This window comes from Halichoeres trimaculatus, unplaced genomic scaffold (genome assembly GCF_033239565.1).
Source record: "Halichoeres trimaculatus isolate MK-OKI-2021-1 unplaced genomic scaffold, fHalTri1.1 fHalTri1_scaffold_1, whole genome shotgun sequence".
Classification (NCBI taxonomy): domain Eukaryota; kingdom Metazoa; phylum Chordata; class Actinopteri; order Labriformes; family Labridae; genus Halichoeres; species Halichoeres trimaculatus.
The window spans coordinates 21,162,851-21,184,436 of NW_027437179.1; the positions used below are offsets into that span (position 1 = coordinate 21,162,851).

Genomic DNA, 21,586 nt, shown 5'->3' on the forward strand with positions numbered 1-21,586 from the left:
TCTCTCTGTCTCTGTCTCTCCCTGAGGACTGCTGAATGACGTCGGTGCATGACTGAAAGATAGAGAAGCAGTCCCTGCATATGTTCTTCATGAGGGCATGATCTGACTGACATTACTTGGGGACTTTTAAGTGTCTTGCTTGGCCTGCCAGTCTCTTTTTTTGCCTTGAAGGGTGGGGAGGGTAACAGGATGGAGAGTGTGTGCGCACTGGGGCATTTGTTGGATAACTTCCTGTTGCTCTGAGTGCAGCCTTTGGATGTGGAAATGATAAGAAAAAAATATGCACAGCACGATAGATTTTGTCTCTCTCAGAGTGTGTCTTATGTGTGTTTGGTTTTTTTTCCAGGGTCAGAGAGCAGAGAAAGGCCAGGGGTCCTGAGAGCCCACCACCAGGCCCCACACACAGCCCTCTCAGCCTGTGAGCAATCTATAAACCCAGCCCTCTCTCCATCTCTCCTGTCTTTCATCCTTCCAATAACACCTCCCCTCTCCTTCCATCCCTGGGCCCTTCTTCATGCCCTTACCCTTCCCTCTGCTCTCTGCTCCCCATTTCTTTCACCTTCTCTCCCCCCTTTTCTAAAGAGGGACAAAAACTCTTCCCAGACAGACTGAGGACAGGATAGGTGTCCATCATGGCAGCTCAGACAGACAGACTGCTGGGTAGAGCCCAGGGACCTGGCTCTGCCCACAGCACTGATCCTCCTCCACAGTTTCACTGGGAGGCCATCACATTAACCTCATGGCATTCTTTGCACTCTTCATGGGTATGTTTCTTTGCAAGCGAAAGAAGATGAGTCAGACAAGAGGACGCGAGGAAGCACCTAACGCCAACATCCTGCTATTCATGGCAGCGACGGGATGTGCTGAAAGGCTCCGAAGATGAACAGCTGGCTCAAAATGAAGGCTACTCTGACATGCAGAAAAAAAATACAAAACCTTTTTTGTGTTTTGTATCCATGAAAGAAATAAGAAAACATAAACCAAAAAACTCACTTCTATGTTGCATTTGCATGCAAGATTTTTTCGCTTATTCCTCCTCTCCATCATCTTGCAGAGCTATAGTGGCAAATCATTCAGCTAATTCAGTAGATCACAGTTCCACCAACCACCCAGACTCACAGGCTTATGAACCTATTAATCAGTCACCCGACCAAAAGGGGAGGAACTGCACTTGAATGTAAGAGGGGCATTGTTAGATAAGGGGTGGGGTCTGAAAAACGATGTCTTAATTTGTTACATGGACTTTGTATGGAGTCGTTCTCAGAGGCGGCACTTTGCTCGCCCGCTGTGGTGTGTCCGTGTTCGTTCAATTCAATGCATGTGTTTGAGCCACGAGCTCCTGCATGCTTGCCAAACTGCTTTAGTGTTGTTTCTTTTTGTATTTCTATGTGTAGTTGTGTCTCACTTACGTCCTCATCAACTTATCCTTGCCCTGTGTAATGTGAACTGTGTAAGGACAAATGTCTTATTTTGGGTGCTTTTTTTACTTTATTTATTTAAGGGTCTAATTATTTATTTAATTGGCTCAAGAGTGGGTTAAGCTTGAGACTGGTTTTTCCCCCCTTGTGTGGTAAAATATGACATGTTCCAATGGTTAAATGTCTCTGTTAGTTTGTTCTTTGCGTGAACCTCTAAATCCTAACTGTGGTTTTGAGGAGAGAGTCACATACCATTGCCTTGACTTCTTCTTGACTCTGAGAGGTCTCTATGCTTGCTCTGTACAGGACATGGGTCCTATACCTGCCCCTATACAGGGCATTGGTCCCCATATTAGCCCGTATGGGCAGTCAAATCCATATTTTGGACTATTGCATATTCCTGTATATAAACTGACGAGGTAAGGGGATACGAGGACCCTGAAACTTTTTCATAAGAGGACTGTATTTAAGATTATAAATTATTTTACTCCCATAATGAGAACTTAAGACAGAGACCTGGGTACACAGGATGGCTGTATTGCTTGTAAATAATGTAGATATTACAAACGGAGTAATGTGCATGAGATTAAGACAAAGAAACAGCAAAAAGAACATGTTAGTGGCTATGGACTGTGAGAGGATTTTAACTGCTTCACTTTAAGAGTATCCAGTATAAGTGTTACTGAAAAGAACATTTTGTTAAAGCATGCAACTGAAAAATCTAACGTTAGAATTATAAGTGGGAAAACAAAGTTAGCTGAAACAATGATCTTTCAGACAAAACATTTACACTTTGTGCTTTTGTTTCTTGGCTAGCAAAAATTAAACCCTTTTTGCCAGTAGTGCCAATTATTATGAATGCTATTTTGCCTAACAATATGTTATGTTGGGGAAACCAGCACCCAAAAGATATCAGTAAGATCCACAGAGGCAACACACACACACACAAACACACAGACAATAAACAGTAGACAAGATTTAGATCTAGCTCAACAGTAGACCTACTACAAGTTTACGGCAGACTTACAGTATGTGTAGATGAAGGTGATGATGATGATGAAGGTATTGATGCAAGTCTGTAAATGATACTAATGGCGATGAAGGTTGTTTTACTATGAATGCAATGAATGATGATCCAAAAAAGGAAAGAGGGCGCTACATTCTTGACAATGTGGTTGTGCTTCAGCAACATCCTAGCTTTTATTACGACCATTAATCACACCTACAGCGGATCCAGCCTGGCCTCCAGTCAAAGCTCTCCATCTTCTAACAGAATGTCTCCTCCCCACTGTTTTACATATCATTTGATCAAGTCCTTCTTTTCTTCTCATTGTCACTGCCATTACTGTACAACGTGTACTTCTGGAAAGCTCTGTTAAGAAAGTGCCTGCTCAATAACGGAAAGCTAATATCAGGAAATATCTATTGTATGTCCTCCATAAAAAGGTCTCCAGTTACCTGTTTATTTTCCTAAATTGTGTGTAAAATGAACTTGACAGTGTGATCTGAGTCTAAGCTGGAAGCTCTAATTTGTCATTGGTATGAATGAATGCTCATGGCCTGATTGATGCTATGTGTTGCTTTCTGAGACAAACCAGTAATTCTTGCAGTATCACTTCTTGCCCTACTTGTGTGTCAGTCCTGCAGTATTTTAACAAAAGACCTACAGAATTCAGTGTCAGTGTGCAAGAAAGCACTGTCAAAACTAGTCTACTAAGTGTCCTAGTGCCCCTGTTGAGAGGAAGATGTGTTCTTTCTGTCCTTTTTTTGTCTTTCTTAAGAAATGTTCTTGCAGCATTTAAAAGACAAAAGATAGGTTTTCCAGAGGACAACACAGCTGTCATACACACCTTCTTTCTTTCTTTCTTTCTTTCTTTCTTTTGCTCACTCTCTTGGACAGATGTGCAGGTCACCACATACATACCCAAGTCACACACACTCCTACACATCAAGACACAAAAAGGCCACACTCCTTCTCTCTGTGCTTATGTCTTTGGGGAAAATTAAATCTCTCCCTTAGATTTTACTCAGGGTTGAAGAACAGAGAGACACTATGTGGAGTGTGAGGGTGGCTGACACAGAGTTGCACCACTACTTGTGGTGATTGTGTGCATTTGTGTGTGTGCATATGTATGTGTTCACATTTGTGTATGTTAGCGATACTCCGCTATCTTCATATTACTTTTGAGTCATGCTCTTGAGTGAAGCACTTCTTCTTAAAACCCAGTCTCATGTTGTGAAGCAGCAAACGTCATCTGTTTGCTTCATTCAAGCTTTTTGCATCACCTTTTCTACCAGAATGTCCAGTTCCCGTGTTTTATAGGATTTTTTTTAATGTAAACTAAATTCAAAGCAAGTACGGAGTGATGTTTCTATTTATACACTTGCTCTTGTCTTAAACGCACAAGATTCTTAATACAAACGACTCTTAAACAATGCAAAAATAAGCAACGGCCACGTATCACCTCAATTTTCTTATAAAAAAACTTCTAAGAGACAGTTTATTGAAAGATTTGCAATTGGAAGATCTCCTTTATTTGTTTTTGACATTTTTCTGGCATTTCATCACACTGAGAGACAGCCATGGTCAGGACAGTGCTGTCAGGAGCATTAATGTTTGGATTTCACTTGAACCTCCTTCAAAACTGCCCCTCCTCTCGCATCAGCACAACTACAGTCACACAGGACACTTCTTAAAATGTAGTATGCACACACAGACAAAAATGCAAACACTCCAGCATAAAAACGCTTGTGCTTACTTACATACACAGGAAACTAAACACACAGATTTCCAAAACTCATCAGTATGTTCATGATTTTGGAGAGGACGGTGACTGTAAAAAAATAAAACAGTATAGAGTAGATCAGATTTAAAAAAAAAAAAACAGAAAGTATTATTGGTAGACAGCTGGTAGACCTGCGCAGAGATGGCCTCTGTTCTCAGAAGTCCGCCTATAAATGAATGGTATAATCTTTCAGGCCTTGTTTTGAGAGGGCGTGGCCAAACACCACATTGCATGCTAGAATGGTAGACCCTTATAGATAATCTATGGCTAGACCTCTCCTTGCCTTCCTCCTCTCTCTCACCCTGTCTTCCCTTTCTCTCCCTATCTCTCGATCATCTCCTGCTGTATTCCCACCTTGCCTGCCGTTGTGTTCTCCATGCCTATCTCAGTCCTTCATTCCTCTTTTTTTCGTAGCCTAGTTTTTACTTTGTTTGTTTTACAAACGTGCATGCACAAGCATCACTAAATTGTTGATGTTTTTAAAAGAATATTTTGTTGCTGAGGCCATGCAAAGTGTTTTGAATATTGCCCTTATATGTGGAAAATGTCTTCTGAATGCTTTACATAATTTCTGCTGTAAAATGAAATCAGAATAAAAAGAAAATTTGCACTTTAACTTATTTTTTGGCCTGATATTTGATTCTTCTATGATTGTCACATGTCTCTTTTAGATTGAATAAGTTAAGCGTGTCAGAAGTGTGTGTTCCTACAGATATTTCTTAAAGAATTACTTTGAAACAAAATGCATTTTTCTGTTTTGTTTATAATTATTTGTACAGTGTTCTTACATTTTGCGCAGTGCCATAAAACATCTTTTCAACTTTTTATTGTGGATATCAAAATGAACCTGCATGAACTTTATTCTTTAAAGTGATAAAAATTCAATCTATGTGAGTCCACGGAAGTTGATAAGATTTAACAATATGAGTAGATTTGGTGTTGGCTGCTGGATAAAAACACTGAAATATAATCAGCCTGCTATATTAGTGTTTATAAAACATGCCTTTTAATGTCATAATTTTAAATAAATTTTATGAATACCTTATCGTAAGTTTTAAACTTGACACATCACATTTTATATCATTGAATGTGTGTATAATACCAGAACAGAATTTTATTGGCCCATTTAAAATTTTATATATATATATATATATATATATATATATATATATATATATATATATATATATATATATATATATATATATATATATAACTTTAGAATTATAATTTCAATGTTAAACTTTTCTCTTAGAATTTACAATTAAATAAAAAGAATAATAAGGGGTGCCTTACTCAATTAGTCAGACCCATTCTGCACTTTATAAACTTCATAATGTGTGTGACATAATGACACAATGGTCAGTTTTTCCCAACTCTGAGTCACTGGATCTTTCTGTCGTATTCTTGACCTAATATGCTTTCCTTCTCTGTGTTAATCTCCCTTCTCAGTATGCCGGTTTGTGTTTCGGTTTGTGTTTCGGTTTGTCAAAGATTAAATAACCATTTTGAGTAAATTCAGACGAATTGTGCGTGTGGTTTTCCATGCCTATAGGTATTTCAGTCGACAGCTTTCCTCAGAATTCATGGAACATTTTGCTCCTCCTGGAATATTACTGGGACATTCTACCTACGTCACCGAAATGTTTACCGTAAATATGCTGTTTACCATTATCCCTTGTGCAAAAAAACAAGTCCCAACAAAATCTCTCGGTAATTTAGCCATAAAATTATTGTCGACTGCCTCGTTTTCTCTCCTTATTGTCACAACTGTTTCTTAGCTCTTAAAAAAAGACACTTCATTTTCGCTACAAACTGCGACTCTGAAATGCTCAGTATTTACGGTAGTAGGAGGAAATGTCGTAGGTGCAGCTGAGCTGATATAAGGACGTGGTTGTTCCGGTGGAAAGTGGATTTGCTGCCCTCAGACAGGCCATCTTTGAGTTGAATTAATTATGTTTTAAAAAGGAAATGTACATATTTTTTATCCCAAGATGATTTTACTTAAAAATATCATGCTACTGTTGTGTTTTTGTTCTGAAAACGTGGCGCTTTAACGCCTCCTTCTGCTGCCGAGCTCTCCTTCGACTGAAGAAACAATGCAGGCCTAGCTACCATCAACGCTAGCTAGCGGAAGCTAATCGGATAACGTTGCTTCAGCAGACTGCAGTGGGATTTAAACCTTCGACAACCCAGTTTAGAAGCTGTAATCACATCGTATCCGGTAAGACACTGCCGGTTATATGTTTGATAGTGTTTGATTTTGTCTTCGTCACATTCATTAACTTGATTTTTGTGAAATAAACCGCTTTTTATTAAGTGCTGCCTTTTCACAAAGTTAACACGTTAGCATGAGCGGGTTAGGTAATGTTTCCATGTTGATCCTCTGTCAGGAAGGGCACAGAAGTCGATGTCCAACGAAATGACATCTAGACTTGTTGTTTGGTATCCACCTGTAGGTTAAATGGTCACATTTGAAAACAGGCGACCACAGGTTGACGCTCTTGATCGTCTATTACAGTTACAGCCACCCTCCTTTGCTTGTAGCCACACAGTGTTGCTGTACAGTTTCCACTTAGACTTTATTTTCTTCGCTAATAAAAGTTGAAGATTAGATTTCCTTTTTTGTAACGTACATGAAACCATACTATCAAGCTACAGGTTCATCCGATGTGGTGATTCAAGCTCACATTGGGCTGTCACCGGGTTGGCATGCCTTACAGATGGCACTAACACCAGCTCCCCGTGACTGGCACTTGCCTAAAAACTTGTTCAAACACTCTATTATCTGATTGTGAAAAGTATTATATAAATAAGTTAATATTATTATGGTTGGCTACATCGTTTTTCTGAAACAAGGAAAAGTACTCCTGGTTTTCACGAAGCCTCCCCACAGAGCGACTCCCACCTCGCCAAAAGATGTCAACCAAAATACTCCGTAGAAATGAAGATGAGATTAAAAGAGCCAAGATGACTCAGATCACATGGAAATAAAAGTTCTTCCTTCTTTTTTATGCTGACGTACTTATGAGAAACAACCCATGCCACACTGTGAAAAAGTCCTCAATTCATTGCACAACGTTTCAGATGCAGCAACTTCTTCAGGGTAGTTACTACCAGTACGTAAAAGTTAACTGCCTGAATTTTTCAGATGGTTTGTGGGGAATCAAGTGTGAAAATGATGTTGAAGGATGTCAAGTTTTGTATTCTTCAGATGCTAAGGGGAATCCTGGTAAAACCCTTCCTAGCTAAGCACAAAACTTGAAAATGAATCCTTCCTTCATAGGTTCCTCATAATAACTTTAAGTCTTCCTTGATTTTTTCTGTTTTATCTGAAAACGTAAATGTCCTTTACATTACTTTTTTTTTAAAGAGGCTGTGAGGAGTTTTTAAGTGGTCTTGAAAAAGACTTATTCTCGATATATTCCTTTCGTAATTCACACTTTGAAATGAAAACATCAGCACCAATATGGGTTATCTCAAAATGCTACTTCTTAGCTTTCAGATCAGGTCGCACAGGACCAGATTGATTTACGGCAAATCAAAGTCTCTATGACAACACCACACTAGCTGACAAAGTTTGGTTGTGAGAAGAGAGATTTGTGTTTTTCTTGGGTTTCTAGGGTTAATTTTGTGGTGATGGTGGACACATAAGCCTAACTGTCAGGCAGAAAAAGAACAGAAGAGCAGTGAAAACTTAAATGGGAGAGTAATGCATCATGAGCAAAAGGCTGAAATGCAAGTTTGTGATGATGTCCATTTCAACCCACGGTCAGCAGTTATTCTGCAGTGGTCTGTTCAAACTTGAGAGTCTATCAATAAAATAAAGAGTGAGGTTACATTAGCTCTGTTTGGTAGATGAGCGCTGGGAAGACAAAATAAGGATTCACTCACATTACAACAGGCTAGAAGCACCAAATATAGATGGCTACTTAAGTACGGACTTGTGTTTGCTTGTTGTCACATTTCAACAAAGCCATGTAACTTTTGATGAATACATAACCACAATGCATCTGGTAAAAAGTTGTCTTTATACCAGAAAATTTGTTCTGATTTGATCTCCATTCATTTCTAAAACAAACACACACCTTGTTAAAAGTCTTGTATTTAAAACAGTGTGCGTGAGACCCAGGGCTGAAATGTGGCGCTGCAGTCCAATTAAAACAAATCACAGCACTTTCGATGCAAGTATGTTTTAACCAAACTTTTATTCATGTGATTGTGGTTTTTTGGTTCTTCACATCCAACCTACTTAGCTGAGGAAAATTGGCAAAATAAACACTGCTGATGTCAAAACCAAGAACATTTAAAGGATGTTGATCACCACAAAATCAAGAAATGGTGCTTAAGGAAAAGAGTTTGGGTTTTAAACTTTCTTCAACCAAATGGTTATTTTTAAATCTTCAGTTTCAGGCAAAGCCCAGAGCTGTTCTTGATTTTTAGTCTACCTTTTGTGAAATCGCAGTGTACAAACTTAAGATCTAAAGTTTGTTTTAACTTGGGAGATGACAGATGAGATCTAATCTAAACCTCATTCCTCTTTTTCAGCTATGAGCTCCCAGCTGCAGGTCTTCTCTCCCCCCTCCATCTCCTCCAGTGCCTTTTGTCGTGTTAAGAAGCTGAAGGTGGAGAGCAATGTTTGGGATGTGTCCACTACAGAGGCTTACAGCTCCATAGCCGGCCAGTCAGCTTACACATTTACCCCAGCCATGGCTGTGCCACCTTTTGCACCATCCCTGGTCTTCCCTCCTGCGGCGCCCGGCTCCAGAGGCCAAGTGGTGGTGCGGGCAGCTGACAGCACCGGTAGTCTTCCTCGCGGATCCAGCCGACGAGTTACAGAACAGGCAACTTCGTCCTCTTACACGCATGCTGAAACGTCATCTGAAGCGAGGGGACACAGGCATGGGCAGAAGAGAAAGATCGAGGAGGCCAACGAAGGAAGTGGGAGCGGATGTGGCAGTGTGCAAATATTAGAGGAGCTCTCAGCTCCTGCAGCAACTTACTCCACCCGTACTGGAGGGGGAGGAGGAGGGACAGGCCAGTCTATTCCCCACTCTGCTCCAACCACAAAGAGCAGCAGCTCCAACGGGGAAGGAGATTATCAGTTGGTGCAGCACGAGATCCTGTGCTCTGTGTCCTGCAGCTACGAGGTGCTGGAGTTTCTGGGGAGAGGCACGTTTGGACAAGTAGCCAAATGCTGGAAGAGGGGCACGAACGAGATTGTGGCTATCAAGATTCTGAAAAACCATCCTTCTTACGCTCGCCAGGGCCAGATTGAGGTAATAAAAATATTTATAAAAATTGTACTTATTATCTTTTTGGGTAGCTTACTCACATGTTCTGTGGTTTTGCTGATATATTTTGCCAGGCAGAAACGTTTGCATTGTGAGCAAAGTTTGTTTTTGTTGCTAAATTTCAACCATGATGATATGTTGGTCAGGCTTGAAAGATGCACAGTTGAACAAGTTGATTGCGATTAATCTGGATTGACATTATTTTGACTTATATGTTGTCTCAAACTTAATCATGGTATTATAAACCGTGAATTCAAAGTAAGTTAACGTAATTCCTCAGCTCATACATGGTTTGGTAGACACAGTTTTCAGCTGAATCTTGATTGAGGGGCTGTTTACACGACAACAGTTTTAGGGTGAATCACATAAGTTTTGTTTCAGCCTCACGTTTACATGGAAACGGCATTTCAGCCGACCTAAAACGCAAACTTTTGAAAACGTCCTCCAGAGTGGGATGCTCAATCTACTGTATCTGCTGACTTTCTTCATACAAAATGTGCATCTGTTGCTCCACTTTTGCACCTAGTATCCCCCAATACACAACTCTACTTCGGTGGAGATCTCCCAAAAGCTACTTCTGGATGAGACAGTTACAGCGCCACCTGCAGGCCTGGCATGCTTCTACAGCGTTTTTAGTCCCTCTGCGTTTCCGTATAAACGCAAATTTTTTTCACTGCGTTTTTACAGACCCCTCTGCCTCGCGTTTACAGACGAATCGTTGTCGTGTAAACAAGGCCTGAATCACCCAAGAAGTATAAATCTGTTTCCGGTCAGCCCCAGCTGAAGCTTAAGGCAGTGCTGTCACAGGAAGGAGAGGACATGTTACTTTAAAAATGTAGCTTAGATGGTCTTTCTTGAAAGGTGGTCAATGTTGGTGCCAGTGTCTTTAAAACAGGATCACTGATGGCTAGAAAACAATATCCATGTCGTAAAATTCACTGTTTCATGCTCATAATAAACTTGTATGTTTATTTTAGCCAACAACGTGAACAGACAGATATTAAAATAATTCATGAAATCAAAATAATTGGGTATTACAGATACTGCTTAAAATGAGCTGTTCTTTCATTATGAAAGGAGAAATAGTGAGTAGGGCTGGGACAATATGCTATTCCCGCGATTCAATTCTATTACAAATTTTTTTCTTTGATATTTACAATTTTTGCTATTTGTAGTTAGTTTTCTTAACACCAGACCGTGTGAAAAAGTTGAATGATGATGATAATTTCTACAGGCAAGAGCCATATTTTCCCATAAAATGCACATCATGTGTGTCAGAGAGAAACATTTCACCCTCTGCTGGAGAAAAGTGGTAACCTTTTTTTCCAATCCAATTAAAAACAAAGACTGAAATAAAAAAAAAAAACTTTGAATAAAAAAAGCTGTTATTTGACAACGAATCACACTTTTGATATTGCCAAACACAAAAATCAAAATTTATCGTATAATGATTTTTTCTCCCACCCCTAATAGTAGATTGTAGAATGGTGGCAGCAGCCACACTGATGGGGCTGACTGCAGTCTCTGCAGACATTAATTTGTCAATAAGCGAATGCAGATCATTTTAAAATGCTTTAACATAGAAGTGTGAAAATAAATGATAGCAAAACATTTCTAATGAAGGATAAAAAAGACCTTCCAAAGTTATTCAGCCATCTGAAAGCTACTCGATGGAAGCTGCTTCACTTTAACACAAATATACTACTATCCCTTCAGTTGACTGGTCTCTGTGTGTTGTAAATTGTCATCTACACTCCTGCACACTCTTTGAGTTGACCTAAGCGCCACAGTATTAGCTGATACTTTATTGTTGTTGCTCATTTGTGAATGTGTATGGAACAGTTCGATCTGCTGTTGCACTGACACACTGGAATATTAAAAACTCTTCAAGAAAAAGTGTGATTTTATTTTCAAAAATCTCCTGAGAACAGACATTTATCATTGACTCTGATTTGTTTTTTTTTCTTTCCGTTTTTTAGGTGGGCATCCTAAACCGGCTGAGTGCTGAGAATGCAGATGAGTACAACTTTGTGCGTTCTTACGAATGCTTCCAACACAAAGGTCACACCTGCCTGGTGTTTGAGATGCTGGAGCAGAACCTGTACGACTTCCTCAAGCACAGCAAATTCAGCCCCCTCCCTCTGCGTCACATCAGACCAATTCTACAGCAGGTTTGCAGACACTCCTGAAATCTCTGTTATCAATGTGGTATCTTACTCAGAACAATCTAAATAAATGTGTCATTATCTTCAGGTGGCCACAGCGCTGATGAAACTGAAAAGCCTGGGTCTGATTCATGCAGACCTGAAGCCTGAGAACATCATGCTGGTGGACCCCCTCCGACAGCCTTACAGGGTGAAAGTCATCGACTTTGGCTCAGCAAGTCACGTGTCCAAAGCTGTCTGCTCTACCTACTTACAGTCCCGCTACTACAGGTCGGTAGCAAGAAATCCAGCTGCTAATGCATGTTCAGAAATATCCCTCCACTTGATATTAGATGAAAGGTGGTGAAAAAGAAAGTGTACAGCACAACTCTGCAGTTGTATTTCCTCAGAGCAGGCCTTGTAATCTTTTCATTTCTGTCCAGGGCTCCAGAGATCATTTTGGGTCTGCCGTTCTGTGAAGCCATTGACATGTGGTCTTTAGGCTGTGTGATTGCTGAGCTGTTTCTGGGCTGGCCTCTCTACCCTGGAGCCTCTGAGTACGACCAGGTCAGTGCTAATGATAGTGTGTTTGGGGAATGGAAAAATAACTCACATTCATCCAACACGAGATAGACGTTCTCCTAGAATTACAGCTGGTTTTGAATTTTACCAAGAGATGCTACAATCATTAATTATAATATTTCTGATTCTGAAATGTCACCCAACAAGATGCATGTGTAGAAACTCTGTGGTTGTTTTTAGGCAGTTTGGTTTCTTTTTGACAATGATCAGGTCTCACTGATTCCTAACCTGGGGTGCTTTGTATTTGCAGATCCGTTACATTTCTCAAACACAAGGCCTGCCTGCAGAGTATTTGCTGAGCGCTGGCACCAAGACCAGTCGTTTCTTCAACCGGGGCCCTGATTCTAGCTACCCACTCTGGAGGCTTAAGGTATTTACAGCCATCCTTTTACATGTCTGTTTCTCAAGTCGGCTTTCATTGATTGTCAGGAGCATCAGAAATTGGTCAGCTAGGGTTACATATGAAAAAGCTCTTCTGCTCCTCATGGTTTTACAGAAATCTGTCAACATTAATGCTTAAAGTAAAAGTTCTTGAACATTAAACAAACTGGTTCCCTCTTCCAGACCCCATCAGAGCATGAAATGGAAATGGGCATCAAGTCCAAGGAGGCCAGGAAGTACATTTTCAACTGTCTTGATGACATGATGCAGGTATGATGCATTTTTGGAATGTCATGTGTAGTTAAATTGAATTAAGTTATAATTTGTTGAATATTATGATTAAGATGAATTATTTTTTCTTCATTTTCTTTGTTTCGCATTTTTCCAGGTCAATCTGTCTTCTCATCTGGAAGGGACCGACATGTTGGCTGAGAAAGCAGATAGACGAGAGTTCATCGACCTCTTGAAGCGGATGCTGCGCCTGGATGCTGACAAAAGGATCACACCTACAAAGACTCTGGGTCACCCCTTCGTCACAATGAGCCACCTCATGGATTACCCCCACAGCTCCCAGTAAGTGAACGAACGACATGCAGGTGCCATTCAAAGACATACGTTTTGATCGTGATCAACTTCATATTCACTGATGCACTCACTCCTCTGCAGTGTGAAATCCTGTTTCCAGAACATGGAGATCTGCAAGCGCCGCAGCTCCTACGACAACAACAAATCCCTGTACTCCACTAATGCAGTCCCCAGCGCCGCTGCGGGAAACCTCACTGTTACCTTTAGTAGCCAACTCAACCAGCATAACCAGGTTTGACCTACGTCTTCATCACTCACTGTGGCCCGTCTTTGTGTCCCGTTGTTTCCTCTTGTAAGAGCAGGTGGTGTGTTTTTTTTCAGGTGCCTTCTGCGGGGGGAGCGGTGCCTTTGCTAAACTACCAGCCAGCTCTGTACCAGCAGGCGACCATCAACATTCCTGGGCTGACTCAACAGAGTGTCCCAATCCCTACGCGTCCTGCCGGGCTGTGTAGTCAGACAGAACCCTTCCAGCAGACCCTCATTGTCTGCCCACCCTCCACTATTCAAGGTAAACCAAAGTTTCCCTCAGACTGGAAGGAAAACAAAGGGTTGTTTTTCACTCTCAAATTTACTGGTGTGGTGTGTTTTTCCAGGGCTACAGCCATCTAATAAGAGCTCCAGCTTCCCTGTGAGGATGGAGAACTCTGTACCAATAGTACCTCAGAACCAGTCTGCCCAGTCGCTGCAGATACAGCCCAGTATGCTCACACAGGTAAGGGTTTGAAATGTTAATTTCTGTGCCATCTTAAGCAAAGCAAAGATGAGATCATGTGCAACTTCACCTGCAAGTTTCGACTCCGTGTTTTTTGTCTGTTTTGGTTTTTAGCACTTTGTTGAGTGATGAACTGGGACAGTTTTGTCTGAATGAAGTGCAAACGTCTCCACATTGCAAATGTATTTTGTATACACAGAGATAAAACAGGGTAATCTGTTTACAGAAGAGGATGTGTTGAGTAAAATAACTCGATGAGTTAATATTCACTGACATGAAACTGTAACTGAAGAAGCTTCCGGGTGATTTCTTCAATGGGGTCTGCTTGTACACGTTTCAGCCAGCTGACTTTTAGAAGCCTTAACTGTGAGTAGCAGAAAAAAATCTGGCATCATCTTTGAATGATATCATGTAATCAGCAACAAGCTGAAAGCTGTACAGCTCAGTTATGGATACACTGATTGCAAAATGTTGCCCTATTAGGCTGATCCTTTTTGCTGCCAGGAGAGCACAAGATTTGCAGAGACGGAGGGAGAAGTACTTTCAACTTCTTTAAAAATGTCGTTGCTTTCAAAATAGATGCTTACCTAAAAGCATTTATAACCTGGACCTGTGAAATAACATGGTACCTCCATGCTGTTCTTGTTGTTTTTGTTACTGCTGATTGCGTCTCGCCTCGGATCTGCTTCCAGGACTGATTGCACGGCCACTCAGGGCCAGGCCTCTTTTTATCCCCAGCCTCCATTCTGGGATGGAGGCCAGATGTTAAATGCAGGAGACTCATCTGGCTGAATGAGCTAGATTATTACTATTTGCCAAAATTAGGAGCTATGGCGGCACACTACAGAGGTCCCGTGTCCAGATGGCCAGTGGTGTGCAGCTGGTTTGATCCGCTCGGTCCCCTTTTTGTCTGAGCCTTTAAAAGACATTACTTGTTCCCTAACCCCACCCTCCCCTATCCTCCCTCCCTCCCTCCTCCAGGGTTCCTGCACACCCCTGATGGTTGCCACCCTGCACCCACCCTCAGCAGGCATAGCACCGCAGTACTCACTGCCCCTTGGTCTGGGCAGTGGGGTGGGTCGGCCCACCCTCCTGGAGCACACAGCCACAGTGCTGGTAAAGCAATGATGACCTCCCTGAAGATGGACATGCACACGCACACTCCCTCTACCACTAACAATGCCACCTCTCTCATTCCCCACTCCCCCTTTTTCCCTAATTTTTGTTTGTATTTCTCCTGCTCTGTCTGCATTTTATTTCTGCATCACTGTTTTCTCATTTTGCTTTCCTCACATGTGGAATGTTCTCTTATTTTCTTATGAAAAACATTTTTTGGAGGTCTGGAATTGCCATTCTTATTTTTAGAGCATAATTCTTAAAATTCCCCTTTCTACATTATATGAAAACTGCAGTCCATTCCCACTCTAAAGGAGCAACCCTCCCCCACTATCCACACAGTCTTCTCTTTCATCCCCTCCCCCACACTCTCTCCCCATAGGTTATGCTGAGGGCATGGAGCGCATGTGTTGCTGAGTTGGTCTGCGCTTTTGCTTGCAGCTTCTCTTGTCCTTGTCTTTCTTTGGTTTCAGCGAAAAGGAGATTGCAGTTACAAAAGTCGCACTAAAACAGCCCCACTCTCTGACACACAGGTTTTTGTTTCAGCCCCAGAACATGTGGCATGCCTTTTCCTGCAAGGCGGCTAATCTGCAGGCCGACCGGCCCCGGTCAACTAAACATTTTTTCTCCCTCAGTTTTTCTTCTTTAACAGGCACCATGGTTCTGTGTCTACTCGTCTTTTCACCTGACCTGACTGTTGACAGTGCTTCATTGTTCGTGCTTTGCATGGTTTCATCTCGTGCATTTGTTGCAGGGCAATGCTGTCATGAGGGAATGGCTTGGGAAAGGTTGCTCGCTTATCTAGCTTTGTGCTTTGAAACAGACTGGCGTCTTGGTTTGCCTCTTTGTCTTTGAATTTATTTCTCAGCATGGCTTAGTTTGTCTGGCCTGTTGCAGCAATCAAAGAAAAACGTGTTTTACTGACATCTGATCCTTGGTACTGCATGCACTGAAGTGTGAGTTTTTGTTTTTCCCCTTCAGCAGGCCTGGCCTACTGGCACTCAACAGATCCTCATACCATCATCATGGCAGCAGGTTCCAGGTGTGGCTATCCACAGCTCCACCCGTCAGTCCACTGTGACCGAATCTCCACTGGAAACACTCGATGCGTCAACGCAGCAGGGGCACAGCTGGAGGTCAGTTATTCAGATCTTGTGGTTTTCATAAATTTTGTTCACCACAGTTCCAAAAAAGCAACTTCATTATCTTTGCGTTCTGTGTTCTCATTTTACTGCAGCCTTTCACCACTAACTTGTTGTTCTTTGACCCTGACAGGAGCACAGCCCAGGCCAGGGGCCAGCAGGAGAGGAAGAAGGTGAAAGCCAGACGTGCAGAGAACAGAAACAGGTTGGTACAGTGTTGTGTTTTTAGTACCAAAATGCCAGGTAGCTCCAAAGAACCAAAAGCAAAAACTACAAGCTTCAAATTTCCAATTTTTTGCCTTTTTTGTGAGTTTTAGAAGTATCTTTTGTCAAGGAATTTTAAACCGTCTTTTTATTATTTAAGCTTTTGTTCCTAAAAATCTTAACATTTTTACAGGTTATCAGGGTAACAAGATTTCTTTTTTTTTTGAGAAAAAAACAAAACAAAAAATCTTCTCCAAAAAAAACCAAAACAGCTAAAAAAAGACAAAAAAATGTGCATAAATATGCCCAGGTCATTGAAACATAAATAAATACAAAAAAGGGTAAGTATACATGGAAATTAGTTTTTGCAAAGTTAAACCAGTTTTTCATTCTGAGATTTCTTGTAAGTCTTTTTTCTTCACTTGGTTGACACAGCTATAATCATATGTGCTTTAAAGAGCATTTTTATGTATTTTTATTTTGTTTAGGGGTTTATCTACTGCATCACTACTCAGCAGCAATGGTGTGACCCCACCCAGCTCCAGCGCTGTGCTATCCCAGCCAATCATCATCTCTGACACACCCAGCCCGGCTGTCAGCATCATCACTATTCACAGCGACACTGACACGGAGGATGAGCGCAAGTTCCATCCTGCAAGGTGAGGAAGAGCAGGGTACAGGTTCTCATAAACATCTATTCTCTTCTTTTTATGAGCGTGCTGACCTGATGGACCCGCCCTCACCCTGACACACCACAGAACGAGTTTTGACTACCTGCACGATTATGATTGGTCTTGTGAAGGCACTGATTAACAGGCTTTTTTGACTTTTTCTCTGTTTGCACAGCGTTGCTTTGAGTCAGCGTACCAACGTCATTAGCTGTGTGACCGTGCACGACTCAGACTCGTCCACAGCCAGTCCCATGACCCCTCTGCCCCGCACTCTGAACCCAGCCAGCAGCGCGTCATCCCGCCAGGCCAAGTCTTTGGCCGTGGTGGCACCTTCAACCAAAACCCAGGGCTCAGAGAGAGGAGCAGCTTCACGTGGACGCCTCGACACTGGTGAGAGCTAGTTTTCCACTTTAATGACACCAGTGATGCATTTGAGTCAAAGCAGAGAAGTCATGATACCCTCTTGTTACAGTGAACTACATGAAGCCTAAGAGGTCATCCAACAGGCAGCCCTGCAGCTCGGGGGAGAGCATGGAGCGTCACGGACTGGTGCCTAGTCAGTCACACCCTTTGAACCTCAGCCAGGTGAGCGTCTCTTTTGATAAAGTCTTTTCAAACGACACATTTATTTTAATCCAGTGGTTCTATATACTGGCAGACGCAGGAGCTAGACATGATTGCATAACCACAACACAAAGAAGGCAGTAAATACTTTAGTCGCTTAATTAGAGACACTCCTACCAAGCTACTCCATCAGTCAAAGGGATGAAAGTAGCGTGGAACGACACGTGAAGCAGCCACGTGGTGGAGCACCTGTTACTAAACTACAGATTCTTTAGCCAGCCCAGCTGCATTTTTTCACCCCACAAAGAGGAACAGACTCGAGAAATCTATCAACAAATGCACAAACAGCTGAACTTGCATAAGACAACCCTCAATTAACAAAGTCCGCCACATTGTTTTTGTCTTTGAGGCACAGCAAACCAAGTTATTTACCTTTTAGCACAAATATTTTTCAGCAGGCATCAAAGACACAAAGTTTAGCAGTTGTTGGGTTTAAAATTAAACTTTTGTTCCTTTAATCCAAAGTGCTCTCTGCTGGACACACACTGTAGTGATAGATTAAATTGTGAGTGACCCAAACCAACCTTTCATGTGCTGCACTTGCTTTAATGCACCTGCAGATGTTCAGGCAGTCTGCCTGAGTGTGATACTTGTTTGGCAGTGGTCACTCCCAGAGGTGCTTTAATGCACAGACATACAGTCTTCATCCTTAGATAAAAGATCATGGTTACATTTTAAGTCCTTCCACCCCCAACATATAAAACAAAATATCCCATATAAGCTGTTTTAGAAGTCTTGAAGGATTTGCGACCAGAACTCACTACTCTGGAGGTGATCCCAGTCCTTGGCGAAACAATTCATAGGCAGATCATTCACCACCTTCTTCAACCCTCTCAAAAACTGACTCATGACTGACACAGAGCGACAACAGCCGTCTTAAAGTGAAGGGTACAGAGCAGGTGGGGCAGTCTGTTCGAGGTGGGCTCAGTCTTAACAAACTGCTTTAATAAGAGACTCTTTGGATCTTTGACTTTAACGTCATGGCTTTTCTGAGGAAAAAGACAAAAATGTCTTAAAACCATTAATTAAGCCTAAAAGTGATAGTGATAATAGGAAAATGAATAACATAATATACATGCACTTATATTTACAAACAAAGATAAGTTACCGACACAGTTAGCACAAATATAGAGTATTATTATCCATTTATTCATCTGTCAGCTGAATGTCTGTGTCCCACCACAACATTTAAATCAGTAAATGTGAGAAGGTGAATTGAAGCTTCATGTTTTCATATATGACTGTCGTCTCCTCTCAGGTTCAGCCTGTGGTTTCTTCATCTCAGGAGCGCTCTCACAGCGACTCATCCCTGCGTCGCCAGCAGGCGTTCCCCCCGGCCATATCCGCCTCTCACTACAACTTCCCTGAGGTGTCGACCCTGGCCTCAGCCTCAGCTCCGGGCCCCAGCCTTTACACCTACCCTGCCTCCGCCGCCCTCTCCACGGCCTCTCAGGCTATGGAGCAGCTGCTGGGCCGTTCTCACGGCAGCCACGGCCACTCCCCCTCCGCCTATGCAGCAACATACACCTCATCCTCCTCCAGGAGGGACTCAGCCAGTCGGAAGGACTCAGTCAGCAGCCTGCTGCACGGCCTCCCCGCGGCTTACCAGCATCAGTTCGCCACTGGTTCCCCGTACATCAGTGTGACGCCCCGGGCTGAGGCGTACAGTGCCTACCAGCTCAGCCCTCGGCGCCTCACTCAGTACCCGTATCTATAGATGTCTGAACAAAGAAAGAAACGCCCTCTTACCATCACAAAGGGACATTTTCACCGAGTTTGTAGTAGAATAACTGTCGGTCACTTATTTGTTTGCTGCTTTTTACTCAAAGGCAGCATCTCACCTCCAACTCACTCACATGCTCTCTGAATTGTTTTTAGTGATTTTCCAAAGTTCTTTGGTATTATTTGATGTCGTATCAGTTATTTTACCTTTTAAGAAGATTATCATCTGGGGTGCAGGAGTAGCTCAGGCGTTAGCTATCCTGCATGTCATCCCCCACTCTCACCCTGTTTCCTGCTCTGTCCACTGTCCTTTCCTCTTTTAATAACTTTTCCAAAAAGAAAAGAATATTGCCTATAAACCACATTTTATCCCCATCTTACCCAGATGTAGAAATAAGGTTGTGGTAATTGTATTTTCTCCTGTTTATCTTGAGGTTTCGTGCAGAGAGATTCTTCTCCTGACACAAACTGTTTCGACACTTTAGGCAAACTTTTAGTCACAAGACTCACAATGCTAGTGAAGGGCAAAAATCAGCTTTTTCTGAGTCGAGTTACAAAGTTTTCACACTAACCCAATGAGGCCCTGTGTTTTTAGCTCACATTATAATGACTGTACCTTAGCCACAATTATGTTTACTTAACAGTATGTCTTTTACTATGTTTAAATTATGTTTGGTCAGTGTGAGGTGGGAAGAGGAAGGTCCATGACGATGAAAAGAGTGTGGCAAAAAGCTGTGATGGATACGTGTTAATTTAAGTGCACATGTGATAGTCTGTTATTGTAGTGACAGTGTTTAGGCAGGATTCATCATGTCCTTATGCAATGGAAACATTTAAACTGCATCAATAAGTGCTAAATGTATTTTTGAAGTTCAGAGGAGTGGAAACAGCATCCTGACGAGTGACGTGAAAAGCTTTTGTTTCAAAATGTGCAAGAAAAATCCTCTCCTTCAAATAAAAGACAAAGACCTTTACAGTGGATATTAAATCTATCCTTTATGTGTGAATCCTGATCATGTAGGACCTGCTAATCATGAGAATGAATTAATGGCCAGTTATACGTTTTACATGGAAGAAAACAGATTTTTGAGTGTTGTTTAAGATGTTTTAGAACTGCTAACAACCTACCCCGCTTTTCATCAGGGATGACAATTCTTGTGATCATTGGCAGTCATCTTGTCAATTTTTGTTCCAAGACAAAAAAAAAGCTTTTTCCTCCCCCCAAAATATTCAGAAGTGTTTGAAATTTCTTGTTTGATTCCTAAGACTGAAACCCCAAAACTTTAAGTGTTGTTGATTTGGAGGCAGACCAGCACTGTGTCCTGCAAAGATGAATCTAAAGATGGTTTCTGTGGGTTACGAAAGCTTTTTTCACTAAACACTTCCCTGTGTTTGCATCCATTTGTGTTGTACGTATTGTCTGTATATTTAACTGTATTTCATCTTAACATAGTATAGTTAAGAGGTATTTGGTAGAACTAATTCAGGGAAAAAAAAGGTTTCAACTCGATTAATCCACTGTCACTGTTTTCAATAAAATAACCACAAACTCACAATGATTTGTTGTCCTCACTTGTTTCAGAGTTAATTTATGAATTAGTTCTTCCTCACTCCTCGTTCTCACCTGAAGCTAAACTGCTGAGGAATGACATGAATATGTTTTTCTGTCTTTGAGTTATGAGCCGTCAGCTGTTTGAACAGCAGCCGACAGTAAAGACAAAACTGCAGAAAGAGGCGGTGCAGACTCTGAGGTACGTAGACCTGCAATTAGATTATGAGGAGTTTCATGCACAACACAATGTTTACAAGAAGAGACTGTTCTAGAAAACAAGGTCTTAAACAAAACTGAAGCAATTTTAGAGAACTGCATCAACTTCCTCTGATTCACGCGTCCCTCAGACTGCAGACGATACAAAACTACAACTTGACAAGAGTTTACAACAGAAAATAAGAAACACTCTACAACAATTATGAATTTAGGATCGCTTCTATTTACATTAATATGAGTGATTAACAACTATGTGCTCAATTTCTTATCAGGTGTAGTGTTGCTAAAATTTATTCTTAATGCAGCATAAATACAAAAACAATGAGCTAAATACTTGCTTAATTTTTCTAAAATATCTAATCAAGCATTGAAATAACGTAGACATTTGTTTTTGGCATTGATATTTGTTAACCACATAAAATAAATATTCAGAAATG

The 21,586-nt window shown here is 41.5% G+C and overlaps 2 protein-coding genes across 8 annotated transcripts in view; both read left to right on the forward strand.

Moving 5' to 3' along the window:
* The window catches only part of LOC141789760 (calmodulin-binding transcription activator 1-like), a 61,451-nt gene extending 56,643 nt beyond the window's left edge, over nt 1–4,808 (forward strand). For all 5 annotated transcript variants that reach the window (XM_074669266.1, XM_074669257.1, XM_074669258.1 and 2 more), the window contains one exon: nt 347–4,808. In XM_074669266.1, the coding sequence (XP_074525367.1) occupies nt 347–422 (76 nt within the window). In that variant the 3' untranslated portion in view covers nt 423–4,808. The remainder of the gene's footprint in view (nt 1–346) is intronic.
* Nucleotides 4,809–6,086: 1,278 nt separating this feature from the next.
* On the forward strand, nt 6,087–20,930 carry hipk1b (homeodomain interacting protein kinase 1b). Of its 3 annotated transcripts, XM_074669253.1 has the most exons (18): nt 6,087–6,428; nt 8,753–9,483; nt 11,478–11,669; nt 11,752–11,933; nt 12,086–12,209; nt 12,475–12,594; nt 12,789–12,875; nt 12,994–13,178; nt 13,272–13,422; nt 13,512–13,698; nt 13,784–13,902; nt 14,884–15,018; nt 16,000–16,154; nt 16,294–16,365; nt 16,853–17,023; nt 17,211–17,425; nt 17,508–17,620; nt 18,918–20,930. In XM_074669253.1, the coding sequence occupies exons 2-18, from the start codon at nt 8,755–8,757 to the stop codon at nt 19,374–19,376; spliced, it is 3,396 nt and encodes a 1,131-aa protein (XP_074525354.1). In that variant the 5' UTR covers nt 6,087–6,428; nt 8,753–8,754; the 3' UTR covers nt 19,377–20,930. The 3 variants fall into 3 exon arrangements, with proteins under 3 accessions (XP_074525354.1, XP_074525355.1, XP_074525356.1); XM_074669254.1 differs by lacking the exon at nt 14,884–15,018; XM_074669255.1 differs by lacking the exon at nt 14,884–15,018 and having other exon boundaries at nt 16,003–16,154.
* The last annotated feature ends 656 nt before the right edge of the window (nt 20,931–21,586 follow it).

Bases quoted from the DNA above. Each gene is read 5' to 3' on its own strand.
- hipk1b (XM_074669253.1), top strand. From the start codon at position 8,755: ATGAGCTCCCAGCTGCAGGTCTTCTCTCCCCCCTCCATCTCCTCCAGT. The intron at 12,876-12,993 runs GTATGATGCATT...GCATTTTTCCAG, and splicing joins GTCTTGATGACATGATGCAG to GTCAATCTGTCTTCTCATCT. The intron at 13,423-13,511 runs GTTTGACCTACG...GTTTTTTTTCAG, and splicing joins AACTCAACCAGCATAACCAG to GTGCCTTCTGCGGGGGGAGC.